A 20,162-nucleotide genomic window follows, 5' to 3' on the forward strand; every position below is an offset into this window, starting at 1 on the left:
GGACAAACATACAGCACTGCTGTAAATCCGACTTAAAGGCTCATCTGCTGGCGATTTACTACTAAATTTTAATTTAGTCTACTAAATTAAAACAAAGATACCATATGCTTTGGATTATTTGTACAGAAAACCAATTATAACCACTATCAAATTACCTGCTACCTTACAAGAAATGGCCAGTTTAACACCGTCTGGAAATCTACAGAAAAGTTCTAAGCAGCAATAATTCATGTCCTAGACCTTCTGACATTCATTATTCCGTAAAGAATGGTACTGAGGTAGGGAGAAGCCTAGCTGTTAAGCTAGGTAACATTATAAATCCAGACTGAGATCTAAAAGTTGCTCTTTACTTTATGAACTTGAGAAATAAATTTAATGATGTAAAGCCTTTATTCTGTCTTCCTTGTTAGAACAATTCAATATTTTACATGGTAAAATCAAACAGCCAGCCCCAGAAGATACAGATGTTTTAAAGCCTGAAAGCTGTCAATATTTGGCATTGCTTCTCCACTACTTGGTAGGAAATTAACAATTCAGTTTCAAAAGATCATATTTTTGGGCTTTTTTTTCCTTAAACACTGCTACAATTATTTGGACTTATTGAAAGGAAGAAAATCCCAGGACTCATTCAAGTCAGTTTCTCATTCATTCCATACTTATTTACTATGCAACTGCCATATACAAACAACTGTATCAGTCACAGAATACTGACAAAAATAAATCTAACTCCTAGGCCTGTGCCATTGTTAACATTACCACAGAAGTGCCTTGAAATAGTGTTTCAATGAGGAATGTACATCTAGGGAAAAGGTGACGAATGACATAAAAAAAGCACATACGTAAATTATATCAGGTAGAGTGGGTGACACCATTCTCTCCTACAGTCAGAATGTCAAGTTTCTGAATGAGAAGAAGGAAAGTTTGCCAAACATCAATGTTGAGAACTGGAACGAGGCATAACGAAGAGAAAAAGAGTTCCAATCCAGTTCAAGCTGAAACTAAGCTTCAATGCCTAAGTGATAAAAACCCTGGTAAATTATCTTCACACAATCTCTAATACGTTCCGTCACTGCTCAGTGGGTCCCACCATCCTGTAACCCTGGGAGAGACGAGAGCCTCACTGCACCCTCCTTCCTCAGAGAGGGCATGGAGATGTCACACTGCTATACCACACACCTCCCTGCCTGGCTCTCATCTCCACATCTCTTTATGGACTCTTTTTGTCTACATTAAACAAGAAGCCTCCTCAGAACACAGCTCCATGCCCTCTTCTCACTTGTTGTCTCCCTTAGACCAGTTCTTCTGAAACTTTGTGCACTTGAATTACTTAGGGATCTTGCTAAAATGCAGATTGTTAGGTCTGAGGTAGGTTGAGATTCTGTGTTTCTAATAAGCTCCCAGGTGACTCCCATGCTGCTGGTCCCCAGGCCACACTTTAAGATGCAAGTCTGATTCTAAATCCCAGGCCAGAATAATCCATGAAGGCTATGACTCATTTTTTATAAAGCAAATCATGACTACTGAAAAGGTAAATTTCTGTGTAAAAGATGGCAGTGAGCTCACAATTGAGTTAATACAAATAAGTCAGTCAGGGAACAGACTGATAAATAGACTGGAAAAAACTGAGTCAAGGTGTGAGAAAGGAAAGTTTTGTTAATGTAAGAAGTTACCAAATCACAAAGATAAAGAGAAGTTCTGTTGAAAAATATGGGACATTTCACAATTTAATCAGTCCTGTCAATGATTTTCCAAGTCCATACGTGACTCCAATAAAATGTACCCTGCAGGTAGAGCCAAGATGCAGAGCCTACTGAGACCAAACATGCCCTGTAACAAGCCAAGAATTAACAAGAAGACAATGAGGTGAGGTGTCTAAGCAAGTTTTGGGGACTCTGTATAAAGTAGTCAAACAAAAGAACTTCATGTGGGAGTTTCCCTGAAACTCTGAACATGAGCAGTCATTACACACACACACACACACACACACACACACACACACACACCCAAACTTATGGGTAACTGTCTACCCAATATCTATCGCCACCAACAGAACTCCAACTTTATTCTGAGCAGCAACAGACCCAACCAAAAGTTCTCACTTTCTCACACTATTTTGCAATGAAGGGTAAATATGTAAGAAAGTTCTCTCTAAAGATATTACCCTTGAGGGTTTCTGGGAAGACATTTTCCTCTCCTGAAACTGCTATTCCTTTCTCCAGCATTCCTCCTGCCCTCAGCCACCCTGGAATATATATGCCATGCCAGGAGGTACAGCAGTACCTTTGGTCTCAGGACTCCTTCACAACATAAAAAATTACCAAGGACTCCAAAAACCTTTTGTTTATGTGGGTTATATCTATTGATATTTACCATATTAGAAATTAAAATGGACAATTTTAAAAATATGAATCTCTTAATTCATTTAGAATTAACAATAATAAACCAAATTAAAATAAATAACATTTCTATGAAAAACAACTATTTTTACAAACAAACAACTAAAGTGAGCAGAGTAGCATGTTTTTACATTTTTATGAATCTTGTTATTGTCTAATTAATAGAAGACAGCTGGATTCTCATATCTGCTTGTGCATTCAATCTCCTCTGATATGCTGTTTTGACTGAAGTAAATGAAGACTATTTGGCTTTATACAGTTACGTAGTTAGAAAAGGAATATGTATTTTAATAACCATGAAACAACTGTGGATATTATTCTTTGTACTACACAAAAACTCAACAGTTACCTGGCATTTAGACTCTGAAATGATATTAATGAACTTTTAATACTCTATTAAAATCAACTGCCCCATCTTTCTTTGAAACAATCTCTTAACCATGCATGACTTTATAACATCACACCTTGGCCATATAGAGACTATTGGCTCACTGAATTATGCAAATCTCCAAGACTGACACATTTTATTATGCAATATCAAAAAACCCCACACTCATTAATATGACCGTCAATTGCATCAGAAGAATCTTTAATTATTGAAAAGCTACTAAGCTCACAGTGGTGGATACAAGTTTTCTGAAATTCTAATTTTTGCTTACAAACCTCAAATTTGGCAACAAAAACTGTTGCTTGCTTCCCTTAAAGTGAAAGACTGGCTCATTCATTCAATTTAGAGAAAACGTTTGCCAAATATCCAAGTCAAGATAACTATAGTTTGACTGTCATTCTTTCAAGTAAAAATTATATTCCATTAAAAAAAAGTAACTAGTTCAGGCAGCAACTCAATCATACAAATGCTTTGCTCTGCACTTTGGTATGCAGTAGAAATGATTTATACCAGAGATGCAAAGAAGGAATAACACATGACCTCTAATGAGAATAGTCAATTAAAACTGGTACATATGTTAGAATCAGCAGAAAAGGACATCAAAATACTATTATAACTGTTTTCCAAATGTTCAAAAAGTTAAAGAGATTTAAGATATAAAAAACAATCAAATCAAAACTTCCAAAGATAAGCAAACACTGAAAAAGCTATACAAAGATATATAGTCATTAACACCGTAGATAAAACAAAAAGGAATTCTTAAAAAGCATTTGATAGCAGGAAAAAGAGAAGAAAGAGGGAGTGGTGTAAGAATACATGATTTCTCTCTGTATCATTTTTTACAACTATTTATGAATGTACAGTTATAATATAAAAGTTTAGCTATATACACATACATGTATATGTATTTATGTGTGTGTGTGTGTGTGTGGTGTACAGTTTAAACACCCTAATTAAAAGGCAGAGATTTTCAGACTGAATAAAAAAGCAAGACATAACTACATGCTGCCTACAAGAAAAACACTGTAAATATGTAAATACAAACAGGTTAAAAATAAAGGATGGGACACCAATAACAAGATGACACTAATAACAAGATGATAGAGGTGCTGAGATCTGATGGAGACTTTAAGCAGCCATTATAAATATACTCAAATGAGCAATCACAACACTCTTGAAATAAAATGGACTCAATAGCAGAGATGACAGAATAAAAGAATCAAGAACTTGATAGAAAAAGTATTCAATTTAATCAACAGAGAGGAAAAAAGATTTTTTTAAAAATATGAACAGATCTCAGGGGTCTGTGAAGCAAAACAGTCTAACAGTCCTATCACTGGAATCCAAAAAGTAAAGAAGAATGAGTACAGCGATGAAAAATATTTGGAGAAATACTTGCTAAAATTTTCCCAAGTTTGGAGAAAGACAGACACCTACAGATTAAAGAAGCTGAATGAACTCCAAAAACGATAAACTAAAAGAAATCCATGCCCATGATATCATAATCAAATTGCTCAATCTGGGAAATAAAGTACAAGAAAATCTCAAGTTTAATATTTTATTTTTCTGCAAGAGGGGAATATTATAAAGTCCTAATATTTGCTTTCAACTGGACACCTTTGCCCTGATTTTCCCAGCCTTGCCCTTCAGTAGGATTGGTTCCCACTCCCAGCTCTAGGAGTGGGTACTGACTGGCTTAAAACAATCACTGTTGACAAGAGATTGCCTATCTATCACCACTTAAATTCATTTGGTCAATTCTCACATTAGGGTCTGTTACTTGCAACTCTCCAGGTCCTGGTGCCAAATTCTGTTACAGTTAAGTTGCTATCCATTTATTTGTTTCTAATCAATGGCACAGGCTGGTAACTAATGCCAGTCTTTTGGTCTAGCCACTGTCTGAGCTAGGAGGGAATTTCTGTTTCCTAGCAACATTCTGCCCCTACTCCTTGCCACAGTGAATGGTTGAAGGCCAGGATAACATTAATTCCTTTAGGACAGTCAGAGCCATCTCTTAGAGCTATCCTATTCAAACCACATTATTCTATCCTATTCAAATATCCTGGGTGGGAAAACTGGGATCTGCTTGGAAGGGAGAGAACTTTGGCTCTCTACTATGTTTGCCTTGATTTGTTTATCTCTGATAAATTATTTTCCATTGGGAGTTTGGTTTTATGGTCTCATCATCTTTATAATCTCTGTACTTCTATAAATGGGTTAATGGGTAAGACTATAGATAATCTGATATGTTAGTTTTTTCTGTTTGTCTATTTGTCTGTTCAGAGCTCAAGTCAATTAAGAACTCATAGCCACAGGAAAGAAAACAGGTCTTTGATACAGACCAATGAATTTTGTAATTTTATGTTTACTCTTGACCCATGGCTGAAATTTTGGAATTGTAGCTATAAGCTTTGTGTCTGCATGTCTATGTGTCTGTAATTCAGAAAGGTCTTTAACTTTCATTGTGTGAAGGTGTAATAATTTTCTACCTAGGGATGGTATTAAATTAGATTATAAATCTTACTAGATTATAAAATCTCTCATATTAAGGGAATCTAGAACCAGAAGTTGACTTATATAGGTAAGTACTTGTATAAACAGAGTATTCCTAAAATTCCTAGAAAGTAGGGAAGGTGGAATTCTAATACTTTCAGTGTGCTAGATTATAAAAACATCCCTACAGAAACCAATTCAGAAATGTCTTAAGAAATCAGATTAACATAATTTAGGCAAATTTTTGGCAAATGAGACTGGCTTAATATTTATAGTTTAATAAACATAGCTATGTCTTTTCTGATTTATCAGTGTTAAGTATAAGCATAGATTTTTATTCTATCTGGGTATTTTTCCTAAACTTATAAGTTTTCTGATTGAAAAAACTATCATTACCTCTACCTAATGTTTAAGATTATGAAAAATGTAAATCTGTGTTTAACCAAATCCAATCATTATTCTGATGAACTTATATTTGGATACCTAGAATATTTATAAGTGAGAATACTGAAACATTTATTAGTAAGCATAATTTTAAATTTACATACTTTTGCTTCATATTTCTATGTGCTACAAAGAGACTGCATCTTTGAATCTGTTAATCTGTTAAACGTGTTCAATTTTTGCCTCTATAAGACTTGTATAAGAATATGTGTAGCTATAAAAAGTTGTATTAATGCTGGATGTTAGCCCTGCTAGTCTGCTAAAATGATGGTGTGTGATAGCTCACAATTACCCACCCTCTAGTTTCCTCTGTGTAACAGAAGTTACTTTGGTTAAAAGTTGAAACTAACACATGTGAATGAGACCACTAGAAGCAATGGCGAACAAGAGGTACAACTTTATGTGTTCAGTAATGAGATGGGTTTTTGGTTTATTAAGGGGAAAAAATAGTTTTGTCCTAAAATAAAAGGGTTGGTTATTCCAGAATAAGAAAGACCTGTGAAGAACAAAACAAGAAAGTTGTAGAAGGTTTGAGGAAAGGGAATTTTATTTGCCCTAGCCCAAGCTGGCTCATTCTTGATGGGTTAATTAATGATATTTCATAAAAGAGCTTGTAATTCCTTTAGTATCAAATATTATGCTGATGCAAAACTAGAATTTTATTTTAACTGTTAAAATTACAAATTTTCTTGATAATTGGTCTTCTCTCAGTAAGAGGTTATTCTTTAACCTCTTTATTCTCAGTAGAGTTATTCTTTACCTTCTCTACAATATCCCTAGGTAACAGACTCTGTGTTTTATCAGATTAATTTTCTGTGCTTTTTATGTTAACTTTATTATGTCCTTGATTTAAGTAGAAAACAAAGGTTCCTCACTTATGAAAGAGTTAAATTCTTTACAATAATGTTACCTTCTATGCTTATTTTTCAAATGTTTATTGTCACTTTAAAATGAGTAGTCACTGGGCTTCCCTGGTGGCGCAGTGGTTAAGAATCCACCTGCCAATGCAGGGGACGTGGGTTCGAGCCCTGGTCCAGGAAGATCCCACATGCCGTGGAGCAACTAAGCCCATGAGCCACAACTACTGAGCCTGTGCTCTAGAGCCCTTGAGCCACACCTACTGAGCCCACAAGCCACAACTACTGAAGCCTGCATGCCTAGAGCCCGTGCGCAGCAACAAGAGAAGCCACCTTAATGAGAGGCCTGCACACCGCAAGGAAAAGTAGCCCTTGCTCGCCACAACCAAAAAAAAAAGAAAGCCCACGCGTAGCAACGAAGACCCAACGCAGCCAAAAATAAATTTATTAAAAAAAAAAAGCTAGAGTAAATATTAAAATGAGTAGTCATTGTTTCTCAGGTACCCATGATCCAATTTCTCTTTTAAATGTTCAAATCTCCTGAAAACTTTTGGTTTCTTGTCTTCACAAAATCAAATCTTAAATGTAAAATAAAATGAAATCAAAATTTCATGATATCTTTTGCTCCTAAACCTGTCTTTGAGATTTCCCAGGGGGGCCCTGAAAAATCACAAAGGTTTATCTTTTCATCCTATAAAAGGAAAGGTACTGAGACTAACTAGGTTTTCTTGATTTGTTACTATTGATGAACTGCATGGGAAGAGTTATGAAATGAGAAGAGATCTGTCAGTACTGCGCTGTCATGATACATTTCTATTTATCAGAGTCCTGATGCTGCTCTGTACTCTGTAGTTGTTATCAGACATGATTTCTGTTATTTTTTTAAAATGTTAACGTGGTCACTACTTTACTTTTAATATTTGAATCTAGCACCTTCTAGGCCAATGGTTTTCAGTTGGGGATTCCCATCACCTACTATGGAGTTTCATCAATATACAGAAAGTTTAGGAACTATTTCAGACTTACTGAATCTCTTTACTTGACAGTCCTGATATATTTGTGTTGTATTCATGGTATATTAATGTCTAAGGATTATTATATCTGAAGATTTTTTTCTCTGTAAAGTTTATGCTCATTCATTTTTTATAAATCAGATGTACTGTTCATTGCATTCCTTTAATAATAGAGTTTATTATGTTTATAATTATTTTGTCTAAAGTTTGGGGGGGACTGACTTAATTATCTTGTTTTGCATGCCGACAAAATAGCCAAATTTCCCTGCCAGTTACATGTTTCTTGACATAAACTCTCTCATAAGACATTTCATTTTTAAAAATATCACTAATAGAGTAAGCACAGCCATTTTAAGTCTTTTGCCATCTACAGATATTTTCTGTTTGTTTATTTTAGTCTGATGTTTCCCTGAAAGCTCTTGCAATCAGCTACAGGCTACAGGGCTGTGTCAGAGGCCCATGGAAAAGGACTATGCCAGGTACTTTTGGGTACAGGCTTCTGATGGCATCATTTAAACAACTCTGAGACCATACCAGTGAACTAAGTCATGATTTCCAGAACTCTTACCAAGATTCAGTGCAATAAGAACTAATCAAACAAGGTTAAATGATTTGATGAGGGAATATTGTTAGTTTTGTTTTAAACATTCTTGATACTGTTTGAATGTTCTATTTCCTAAATATATAAGGAAGCCCTTTCTCTTTCCTTTAACTCACAATAATTTAGTAGACTCTGCTTTCATAAACTGAAATGAAACCCCTGTCAATGATATCTTATTCTCCCTGCCTGAGCCCTCCAGAATTCATAACTCTTATTGCATATTCTTATCTTCATAGCAATAAAGTTACCTGCATAGGTTCAATAAGAATCTGTCCTCTTTCTTACTAGGACATAATTGGAAACTCTGATTTTGCAGCTAAGCTCACATTTAAGGATGGTGCTCATTCAATCAGATATGACCAGGCACATTTAAGGAACTCAGGTTGTGTTTTTCAGAGCCCTTCTTGGGAAAACTGGCTTAAAGGTTCCCAGCCTTACAGACAAGTGAGGAAAGCCACTTCCTGGCAGGCCTAGGAAACAAAGTATTTGGGGGATCTCAAGAAATTAGGAAAATTTATAGGTACTGTAAGTGAAATTTGATAGCAAGTTCTTGGTTTGGCTTCCTAATGTTAGGACCACAAATAATGAGGCTTTAAAAAATCCACTTTGATATTCCTTAGAAAAACTTCCAGCAAAGCAACTTAAGAAGGCCCATAAGGGAAATTAACACTCTTGTTGTCCCTATATAAATTATCAGGCCAAATCTAATAGGATCTTAATTTTGATCAAGAATAATTTTTCTATGAGATTTTTTATCAAAAGAGGGGAGACTATAGGGGAAAAATGTTGAGTTTCAATGGAAAACTATGAGCTATGTGCAATTCTTTGTACAATGTAGGTACTTAATAAGTAAGTGATGTCCTATTTGAGAGTGACTTTTGACTTCCACCCCTCTCCCATGGAAAAATCAGTTTTGTCTCCATTTGCAGTTCTCAATATTTCCTTTACATAAATTGGTGCTCTTTTGACTTTTCCTTTGAACTGGTTAAACATCTGCTAGTTCTTTCATATCACATGAGTATAATAAATTCCTTAATATTTGTTCATGAGAATCATGATTTTACCTTTTCCTGAAAAAATATTTTTCTGCTTGTAAGCTCATCTTTCTTGTTTTTTCTTGTGGTAAAACACACAGAAAACTTACCATTTCAACCATTTTAAAGTGCACAATTCAGTGACATTAGTATACTTAAAATGTTCAGCAACCATCATCCCCCTCTAGTTCCAGAACATTTTCACTACCCTAAAACAAAACCCCATTCCCCTCTTCCAAGTCCCTAGCAACCACTCATCTGTTTTCTATCTCTGTCTTTCATACAAATGGAGTCAGACAAAATGTGGCCTTTTGTGTCTGGTTTCTTTCACTTAACATAATGTTTTCAAGGTTTGCTGATGCTGCAGTATGTATTAATACTTCATTCCTTTTCACGGCTAAATAACATTCTATTGTATGGATTTACCACATTTTGCTTATCCCTTTGAGATGGGAAAGAGAGAGATACCTCTCTGTCTCCACACACGTAACGTTTTATTAAGGCAACCCAAGCAGACTAATATAGTCGGTAAAAAGGACTCAGAAAAATTATGCAACAATCTACATCTATCTCAAAAATAAAAGCAAAACCCAGATAGTTTTAAGGAGTAACAAAAATAGAACAAAACATCATTTTATAAAAAAGTTCAAATTTGAAATAAAATTTAGGGCACATTTAGCCATTACAATTTTAACTCAGGAAAAAAAATACATCACAAAAGGGTGAAAAGTCTACAATTTATAAAACTGTATTTCAACAAATAGACTAAGACAATTTATTTAAAGTAATGCAAGATGCACTAATAGTTGTCTTCAGTAAAATAATACAGTCCAAATTTATAATAGTGTGATTATCTGCTTCATTTTTCTAAGCTTTAATGTGGCAATAATAAAGTAACAAGCAACTAAAAAATTTGAGATGGTCAAGCGTAAAACCATAACAGCTAACCATTTGTTCTTGGACCATTCATCTATGTTCTCTGGATTTCAGTTTTGTCCTTTATAAAGTGGGCTTGTGTGGGAGCGGGGAGGAGAGAGAAGTTAACAGAGATGACCCCTTTTGGTTCCACTGAGCTCTCAAATGTGATATTATCTATGGGGAATATGTTGCCCTGCTTAGTTCCACTCAGCTCCAAACATACTGCAGTCTTAAACTTACCCTAGAAGTTATGAATAAATGGGTTTATAGTTTTAAAAGTCTTCTGACATAGAATGATAAATGCTTTTTAAAATGTTACATGTAACATGGTATGATTAGAATGATAATATCCCTAATAAGGTATTGATGAATACACTCTTTTCCAAATACATGTTCCATTAAGTAATTTTCATTTTTTGAACATGAAATAAAGTTACACCAAAAAATGAAAGGTCTTTGTATTCACTGTTGATTTTTTAAAAACCTTAATTATACAGACAGTAAAATGAATGGATTTTAATTTCTGCCACTTTAAAACTCTTTATATATCCAAGAAATACATAATTCCTTTAAGTTACCTGAAAAATCTTTACCAATACAATTCAGAATACGTTTGTTGTAAAAGTTTTCAAAGAAACTGTAACACTGTAAATACTATAACCTTTGTAGGAAGACTGTTTTCTTTAGTACAGAACATTCTCATTCAGGGAACACATTTATTAACCACCTACTATGTGCCCAGTACTGTTCTAGGCCCTTGGGAATGATAAGTGAACAAAACAAAGATCCCTTTCTCTTGTGGAGCTTAAGAAAATGATGCAGAAGGAGACTGTTGATCGTCACTGGTTGTCTCAGAGCTCAGAGTGTATGTGTTCAAGGGATGTTTGTTTACTTAAGAGTTTCAAAACTATAAATGGTATTTCATGATGAAATATGTATATCCAATTTGGCCCAGATTCCTTGAGGCTCTTTTCATCTTTACTACTTTTGCCCCTCCAGCTCAAGAGCAACTCATAGCCTCAGCAAAGTTAACAGAGAGAGCATCCATACAAAATAAGACAGACATGCAAATGGCAACTTTAGAATGTCCCTGCCAAATGAAATTACATGTCTGGCTTACTGAGAAAGAGAGAGTGCGCGTGCGCACGTACACACGCGCGCGTGCGCGCACACACACAGTAAATAATACCAACAAATAGAACAAAGACCTTTTGTTACTGTTCCATCTTTTATGCATTTTCCATCTTATGAGAAGCTAAAAGATCTTCCCAAAATGAATGCTCCAACAGAAAGAACCAAGGTGCCTTTCCTCTAGAAAATACAATGGAGCCTGCAGCTGTGCTCACGCAAATTATAAACTAAGTTGTCTTTCTCATGATTTTCCAAAGTCATAATTCCATGATTTTAAATTATATGACCAATATTATGTCAATAAAAAAGACATTTTTTACACCAAGAGTAGGAGATATCATTAAAACATATGCTATAATTTATAGACTTAAATGTTTATTTGGCGCAAGAATACTTTTCACAATTTCAAGGAACGGTTTTGTTAGAAACAAAGTACACCCTTGAAAATGGAAATAAACTGCTAAGCTTCTCTGGCTGGCAACCTCACTAGTGAGGCACCCTTGAGCAACTCCAGTTCTATGCAGATTTGTTCCATAAGGCCTAATGGCATCCCTAAGATCCATGAGAAATCCGGCCACGCTAACAGGGCACTTCTCCTACCTGCAGCTTCATTTTCTGGCAAGAAGCATCAGGGAGTCCTCAGTGCAGCTCTCCCCCAGCAGCATGTTCCTTGGTTCTGCCTGCAATGCACAGCAGCTGCTGCCCTACAGCAGCCAGCAGAAGCACATCGTCGCTGCTGCCGGACTTGTAAGGGCTTGCTAGAGCCCTTAGCATACCACTCCTGTGATCAAACTGGACTAACTACTTCCTCCAGCTGATTTCCTAGGAACTAGGTAGTGAATGAATAATTCATGACAAGTCCATTCCAGCAACCAATTTCTGCTCTATGATCTACTCCCCACAGCAATTTACAACGTAAAGATTCTAAACCATACTTGGTGACATGCAAGGAATGAAAGTTCAGTTTTCTAGTCAACTAAAGTAAACATTAGTGGATTTGTTTGCTCTTCTTTCATGCTAACCTATCACCCAGACTTACTTGAGAGACTTTTTTTTTTAATGTAGAAAATGTCAATGATTAACCATAAATGTCTGACAGAACAAAAAAATTTTTTTTCTCCATAGAACCTGTCCTACAAAGTGGGTTCTGGCTATAGGAAAAGCAGCTTGCCCTGAGATCAGCAGGTCAGTATTTACATTTAGCAAAAGACCAGGTCCTGCAAAGCATAGAAAATCATCATGTGGTGGGGGAAGGGAGCTTTTAGTATCACTGCCAGGAAACAAATTGCTTCAAAGGGGAATTTTCCTGGTATCTCAGGCTATAAATAAATCTTTCATCTCATTGGTATTCTTCTAGGAAGAACATGAACATTCATTTTCACCATTTGTCAATGCTTACACATTTCCAAATGAGTGCTGTCTAAAGTGGTCAATTCTCTGCAACCAAAAACCTAATTCCAAGAGGAACTTGAACAAAAAACTGAAGGCCCATACTTCTAGCTCAGCTCCGCCTCCAGGAAGTCCAATACCACACCTATCATTTTCACTTGTTTCAATCTTTCTTTTTCTTCTGCACTCACTGAATATCTCAAGATTGTGCTCTGTCAGTAGGTTAATTTTTCAGCCATGACTATTCCATTCCTAGCTGCTTCTAATTTGTTTATTCTGCAAATTGGTTCTCTATGAGTCTCCTTGGCCCCATATTTTCCCCTTTCCACCTCATTCTGTTATTTTATTATTATCATAATTTCTGAGCCAATGTTCTATGAAACTCAGGTTCTTAATAGCTCATGCAGGACTCTCTTCTGTTTTGAAGGGAAATTATTATTCCTTCCAGAACAGACTGCATCTTTTTTCTGCAGGCACTGTGCCTTTCTCTCCACCTTGCTGTGAGTGCAGAGGCCTGGCCGTGTCTTCTCATTGGCTCAGGATGTTCTGTGGAGCACTTCTGTCGGTGTTACTGTGTAGTCTAGGGGAACCTTTCCCCTCCCAGCCACATCCTCAGCTGGTGCTGCATTCTAGCAGCTTTGTGCAGGTGTGTTGGGGGGAAGGGAGGTTCAGGAGTGTGATAAAAGGAAAAGGGATCCAGCTCAACAGGGGCTAGGGTTACAAGCAGCCTAACTCTGCTCTCTTCTCCCAGGGATATATTCTTCTCCTCCCTAACATTCTGTAATTCCCTCAATCCTTGTGATATTTCATTTCCATCAGAAAGAGTCAGCCCAGGTTGTTCCTTTGTAATCATTCCGTTTCCTTCAAATCCTGCCTATCCAATGAACACCCCTACCTAGCCCATGAAAGAGATAAGGGAGCCCTGTCACCCCGGGTTCACTATGTGCCGCTTCTTCCACTTACTGTTCACCAGAGACTCCCTTTATCAAGGTTGCCTTCTGTCAGGTGTTCTGCTAACTCCCAGTTTACTGATGAAGATAATCAGCTCCAGGGTTTACTGTCATTCTGCCTTTCTTCTCTACTTCTTTCCCAGCCGGGACATACCAAAATAACGATCTCTAGTATGCTTTTCTTTGTCACATGAGAGAAACATTCAGGGAAGGGATTCCAGTCACCTGCAATTCCCAGTGCTCCTACAACACAGCACTACCTGTACTCACCCACTCTCCTGCCACACCCATTAAGGATTTTGCAGTATTTGCTCACTATCCTTTTCTCTCATAGAGCCTCTGCATAGTGAGAGGTGAAGAACAACTCTGAGCCAAACTCTCTGAATTCTTGGAAATTTTCATTTCTCTTACTGACCATCAGCTGTGTTCTTTGAATTTGCTGTTGGTATATGTCTGCTAACTTTTATCCATTTGCTGTTCATATCTTCAGATCTAAAAGGATGGATATTTTGAAATTTGGCTTCACTCCGCCATCTTAAAACAGAAATCACACTACTCAGAAGAAAAGAAAGACATCTCATATGGCTGCATAAAAAATAGTTCTAACTCAAAAACCTCATGGCGTAACAGACATCAACAGAGTAGCATTAAAACAAAATGACTAGTGGGAATACTGCTGGTTGCCTCCCCTTCTTCCTCCTCAACAGAGCCCCAATTCTCTTCAGTATTCCTCTCTCCCCAGAGTTACCTTGCATCTCAGGATGCTCACCTCACCCTCTTTTCCTGGAGTAGGTTGACTGGCAAGAGCCCACTTCTGGCTCATGAGGTGAGATCTGCTGGAGGCATCTGGGAAATTACCTTCTCACCCTTAGAGAGCAACAAGCTTCTCTTCTTCTCTTCCTCCCATGCACAAGGTCATGCACAGCCAGGAATGCTGACAACTATCTACAACCTCAGTGGAAATCTGCCTTGAGATGAAGTAAACCCCATGAGTGGTAGAGCAGACAGACAGAAAGAACCTGGGTCTTTGAACAGGCCTCCGATATGCTGGATCAACCACCTCTGAAGCCCATCCTGCCCTTTTACACAGACCTCCTTTTATATGAGCTGGTAAAGCTTTTCATTGTTTAATCCAGGTTGGGTTGGTTGTTCTGTTACTTGCAGCTGAAAGCATCCCAACTGATGGCATTTGGACTGTCTAGTTAAAATATTAAATGCTTTTATGTTAGCATGCGTGTTTTTAAAGTTAACATAGAATTTCAGAGCCTGTGCCAAGTGCCTACAATGGAGAAAAGACAGTCTCTTCAATAAGTGGTGCTGGGAAAACTGGACAACTACATGTAAAAGAATGAAATAAGAACACTCCCTAACACCATACACAAAAATAAACTCAAAATGGATTAAAGACCTAAATGTAAGGCCATACACTATAAAACTCTTAGAGGAAAACATAGGAAGAACACTCTTTGACATAAATCACAGCAAGATCTTTTTTGATCCACCTCCTAGAGTAATGGAAATAAAAACAAAAATAAACAAATGGGACCTAATGAAACTTCAAAGCTTTTGCAAAGCAAAGGAAACTACAAACAAGACGAAAAGACAACCCTCAGAATGGGAGAAAATATTTGCAAACGAAGCAACTGACAAAGGATTAATCTCCAAAATATATAAACAGCTCATGCAGCTCAATATTAAAAAAACAAACAACCCAATCAAAAAATGGGCAGAAGACCTAAATAGACATTTCTCCAAAGAGGACATACAGATGGCCAAGAAGCACATGAAAAGTTGCTCAACATCACTGATTATTAGAGAAATGCAAATCAAAACTACAATGAGGTATCACCTCACACCAGTTAGAACGGGCATCATCAGAAAATCTACAAACAACAAATGCTGGAGAAGGTGTGGAGAAAAGGGAACCCTCTTGCACTGTTGGTGGGAATGTTAATTGATACAGCCACTATGGAGAACAATATGGAGGTTCCTTAAAAAACTAAAAATAGAATTACCATATGACCCAGCAATCCCACTACTGGGCATATACCCTGAGAAAACCATAATTCAAAAAGACACATGCACCCCAATGTTCATTGCTGTGCTATTTACAATAGCCAGGTCATGGAAGCAACCTAAATGCCCATCAACAGACGAATGGATAAAGAAGTTGTGGTACATATATACAATGGAATATTACTCAGCCATAAAAAGGAATGAAATTGGGTCATTTGTAGATACGTGGATGACTCTAGAGACTGTCATACAGAGTGAAGTAAGTCAGAAAGAGAAAAACAAATATCATATATTAACGCACATATGTGGAACCTGGAAAAATGGTACAGGTGAACCGGTTTGCAGGGCAGAAATAGAGACACAGATGTACAGAACAAATGTATGGACACCAAGTGGGGAAGCAGTGGGAGGTGGGGGTGGTGGTCGGATGAACTGGGAGATTGGGATTGACATATATACACTGATGTGTATAAAATGGATGACTAATAAGAAACTGCTGTATTAAAAAAAAAAAAAGAAACCTTCTGTGACCCAAGATTCTAAAGATATTGCCTATATTTTCTTCAAGCAGTTTAAAAGTTTTGGTTTTTTACACTTGGAGCTTTCTTTAATCTATCTGAAATTTGCTTTTGTGTTTTGTGTGAAGTAGGGATCTTAATTTTTTGTATGGAAAGTGAGTTGGTCCAACCTTATTTATTAACTCATCCATCCTTTCACCCCTGATTTAAATATCACTTCTGTTAAAAATATCTTTTAAAGGCAAAAAAAAAAATGTATCCTGATTACTGTAAGGCTCATTGTTTGGCCTGAGGTGTCTATGGGAATATCGGACTTCAGGAACAAATTAAAAGGAGGGCAAACTGTTTCTCACAATGAACAAGGCACACCAGAGACACCAATTTTCCCTAGAGTATCAGTCAGTTGGCGGCAGAATTATGAATCCTTAGCACTTAACCAGGTTATCAAAACTCCTTCTTATGTATTGTGCACATGTACAATTCTACCCTGTGTTTTAGAGCCTTCTTGTACTCCCTACTCCAAGAATGATAATATGTATGTAGTCATCCCTCGGTATCCATGGGGGGCGGGGGTGGTTCCAGGACCCCCCAGATACCAAAATCCACAGATGCTCAAGTTCCTTATATAAAACGTGTTAGCATATAGTCTACGCACATCTTCCCATATACCTTAAATCATCTCTAGATTACTTATAATACCCAATACAATGTAAGTGCTATGTAAATAGTTGCAACAAATTCAAGTTCTGCTTTTGGGAACCTTCCGGAATTTTTTTCTCGAATATTTTTGATCCGAAGCTGCTTGAATTAGCAGATGTGGAACCTATGGATATGGAGGACAGAGTGTATATTGTAAAAAGAAAACTTCTGGAAGAAGGGCCTGTAACTGTTATAAGAAACTAAAACTTTACAAGGGAAGATTTTGGAACATAGTGTCATTCACATTTTCCTGTATTTTCCATGTCCTCCATAGTAGGCTAAGGCTTGGATAAACACATTTTAAATATATAAAACAGGAAAGGGTTTTCAACATTTTCCCCATGACAAACCATCAAAGAGCACAAGGAATTGTCGGGTAATACATTAATTCTATGTGATAAACTAATTCTTCAATTTTACGATAATCATCACCTTGGGCATCAGTCTACTGTTTCTCATATATTTTAAACTATAACGTAAAATATTTGGGGCTTCCCTGGTGGCTCAGTGGTTAAGCATCTGCCTGCCCATGCAGGGGACAGGGGTTCGAGCCCTGGTCCGGGAAGATCCCACATGCCGCGGAGCAACTAAGCCCGTGCGCCACAGCTACTGAGCCTGTGCTCTAGAGCCTGTGAGCCACAACTACTGAGCCTCTGAGCCACAACTACTGGAGCCCGTGCGCCTAGAGCCCGTGCTCTGCAACAAGAGAAGCCACCGCAATGAAAAGCCCGCGCACCGCAACGAAGAGTAGCCCCATCTCACCGCAACTAGAGAAAGGCCGCGTGCAGCAACGAAGACCCAACACGGCCAAAAATAATAAAATAAATAAATAAATGAATAAATAAAATCTATAAAAAAAATTTTTTTTTGAGTTATCATTTTGTTTGTTCTTATTGTCTCTCAACTACTGTCATCTATTCCTTGACTCATATCCTCTTTTCAAATACCTCTCTGCCCTGAGTTTAAAATTCCCACTGACAGAACCATCCTTGAAGACCTTAAAACCTACATGTGTACAGGTAAAGGTATTTCTCCGAAGAGTAGCCTCCCTGGCATTTAATACAACAGTGATGGACTCACACATATTCCAAGTGTCTCATAAAGAATTCTGATTCCTTTTGGGTGTATGAGGTGAAAGCCTTGATTATGGAGGGCCAAGCTTTCTTAAGAATTCTGAAATAGGGCAAGGCAATGGTTGTCAGGTAAGTCCTTCCAATTTTCATAAAAACTCTTCATCAAAGTTGGGACTATGCCAGAGTACTTTTGATTCTATGATCACAGTGCAACAAGAAATGCAGAAAAGAGAGACCCAACTGAGGCATAATAGAGAGTCTGCACTTGATGACGTGTCTACTTTCCCCACTACTGACATTTCAACCAAGACCTTCAAACTCTTAAGACAGCTGCAATGACATATCCCTAAAGCAGCAGGAGGAAAGTATCAATAACCCTGCCTGCAGCCAACACCCATTCATGGATGGGTGAATTCTCAGCCATTGCTCTGAAGACCCTTGACCTGATAAACTCCTGCTTCCCAGAATCTTGAAACTTGCTCCCTCAAATGTTGCCCAATACTCTGGATGAGATATCCAGTTTGCTCTGACCTTTACTATAAGCTTATCTGGGCATTTCAGGAGGACTGGACTTCCTCAGCTACTAACAGGTTGCCTAAGGGAACACCCTGTGAGAACCTTTCCACGTTATCTCATTAATAATGCCAGTCCTGGCCTGGCCTGGCCTGCTGATCCCAGCTCAGCCGCAAACCATGCCCTCAGACACTGGTATAGTTTTCTACCTAGAGCCCCCTTCTTCCTTATATGCCACATTCTAGAGCATTCTTGAAGCTATCAGTATCATATCACTGCTCTAGACGACAATGCTTCTAATTAAAACGACTTAGCTTTCAAACCACTGAACTTGTCAGAGACCTGGGGACTGTGCCAGTTTTATAACAGAAGCATTGAGAATTCCACAGCTGTGGAACACTAACAGATATACTGGCAGGAAGTTTACGCAAGAAAATATTTACCAGATTTTTCCAACTACCATCTTATACTTTTTTGACCTGCACTTAAAATGAAAATATAAATATTTGCATAAAAATTACAATTACCATTCACGAAAGACTGAGAATATTTTCATTCAAACATGGATCGCACAATCCTATAAGCTACAAGGGAGTTCTGTTGATGAAGAAAATATCATCCCTACCAGTAAGGAATTGATAGTCTATTATGGGATATAAACAGGTAAACCAACCAGCAGGTAAAAACTACATGGTAGAATTTTTTAAATGCCACATCAGACATAGAGATGCTAACTTCTCTTTCTCTTTTTTACATATCCACCCACTACCACCCATCCATGGAGGAAGAGAATGGAGAATGGAAAGGAAGAATGGAGTCCCTATTGGACATATACATTAGAGAGAGAGTTTATAAATACATTATGTGGACCTACTTAAATATAGGAAAAACACAGTTTCACAATAATAACATTTTTAAACATTTAAGCAATCCTTGAACACCTGACACAGTACACTGTATATTTAATCTAAATTATAGCAGATTAAGTTCCCTCAATGCTGGAAAAATCAATGCTGAAGTAGTGTTGGCCAGGATAAAAAGTACTAATGAAGATATGTGTGGTTTGGGCAAAGCAAAGTCAGACTTAAGATTCAGAAAAGGACTAGGGTCTAAATTAGGTGTCAAGTAGGATTCAGGCCTGGGCCAATCACCAGGCTTCCAGGGGTACTCAATCATGTGCTTTTGTTATGATCTAAAAACTTATGTAGGCTATGAATTCCATTCTACCACACAAGAGAGGATGTGGAGCAAATACCAAGGTGAAATTCCTAAAAAACTACTGTAATTACTACACTGCTAAAAACAAATCAGTCTGGCAGCAAGAATATAATTTCATTTTTTATTAACAGGTGGTAGAAAATATAAAATATTTTATAAGGATTAAGTGTAACTGGAATAAATATTTCATAATATGATTCAATAAAAGAGGTATTACCTGCTTTGTTGAATGACATACATTTTATTGGAAAGAGATCAAAAAAATTATTTATCCTCATATTTTACCTGGAATATCTTGAAAAACTGTATAGTCCAAGAAAATATTCCAGTCACACTGAAAACAACTGGCTTCACTAACAAGTTCTGCTTCAGCTGTCCTAATGTGCATTACTCTATGACTAATGACCCATCCTAGCAACTAAGAACTGAGAATAGCTAAAAAATCAGCTTATTGTTAAATAAGTTACATTTTTTTTAAAAAGCCATGTTTGTGGGCTTCCCTGGTGGCGCA

The 20,162-nt window shown here is 37.1% G+C and overlaps 1 protein-coding gene across 11 annotated transcripts in view; it reads right to left on the bottom strand.

Moving 5' to 3' along the window:
• MARCHF8 (membrane associated ring-CH-type finger 8) overlaps positions 1 to 20,162 on the bottom strand; it is a 111,823-nt gene that overhangs the window by 24,975 nt on the left and 66,686 nt on the right. Inside the window, exon 2 of one of the 11 annotated variants that reach the window (XM_082423505.1) lies at positions 11,876 to 20,146. The exons of 9 other annotated variants lie outside the window; for them this stretch is intronic. In XM_082423505.1, coding sequence (XP_082279631.1) covers positions 11,876 to 11,887 — 12 coding nt within the window. In that variant the 5' untranslated portion in view covers positions 11,888 to 20,146. Of the gene's footprint in view, positions 1 to 11,875; positions 20,147 to 20,162 lie in introns of those variants that run through there. One more of the 11 variants, XM_082423500.1, reaches the window with a different exon arrangement.

This window comes from Balaenoptera physalus (assembly GCF_965194825.1).
Source record: "Balaenoptera physalus genome assembly, chromosome: 14".
NCBI classification, from domain to species: domain Eukaryota; kingdom Metazoa; phylum Chordata; class Mammalia; order Artiodactyla; family Balaenopteridae; genus Balaenoptera; species Balaenoptera physalus.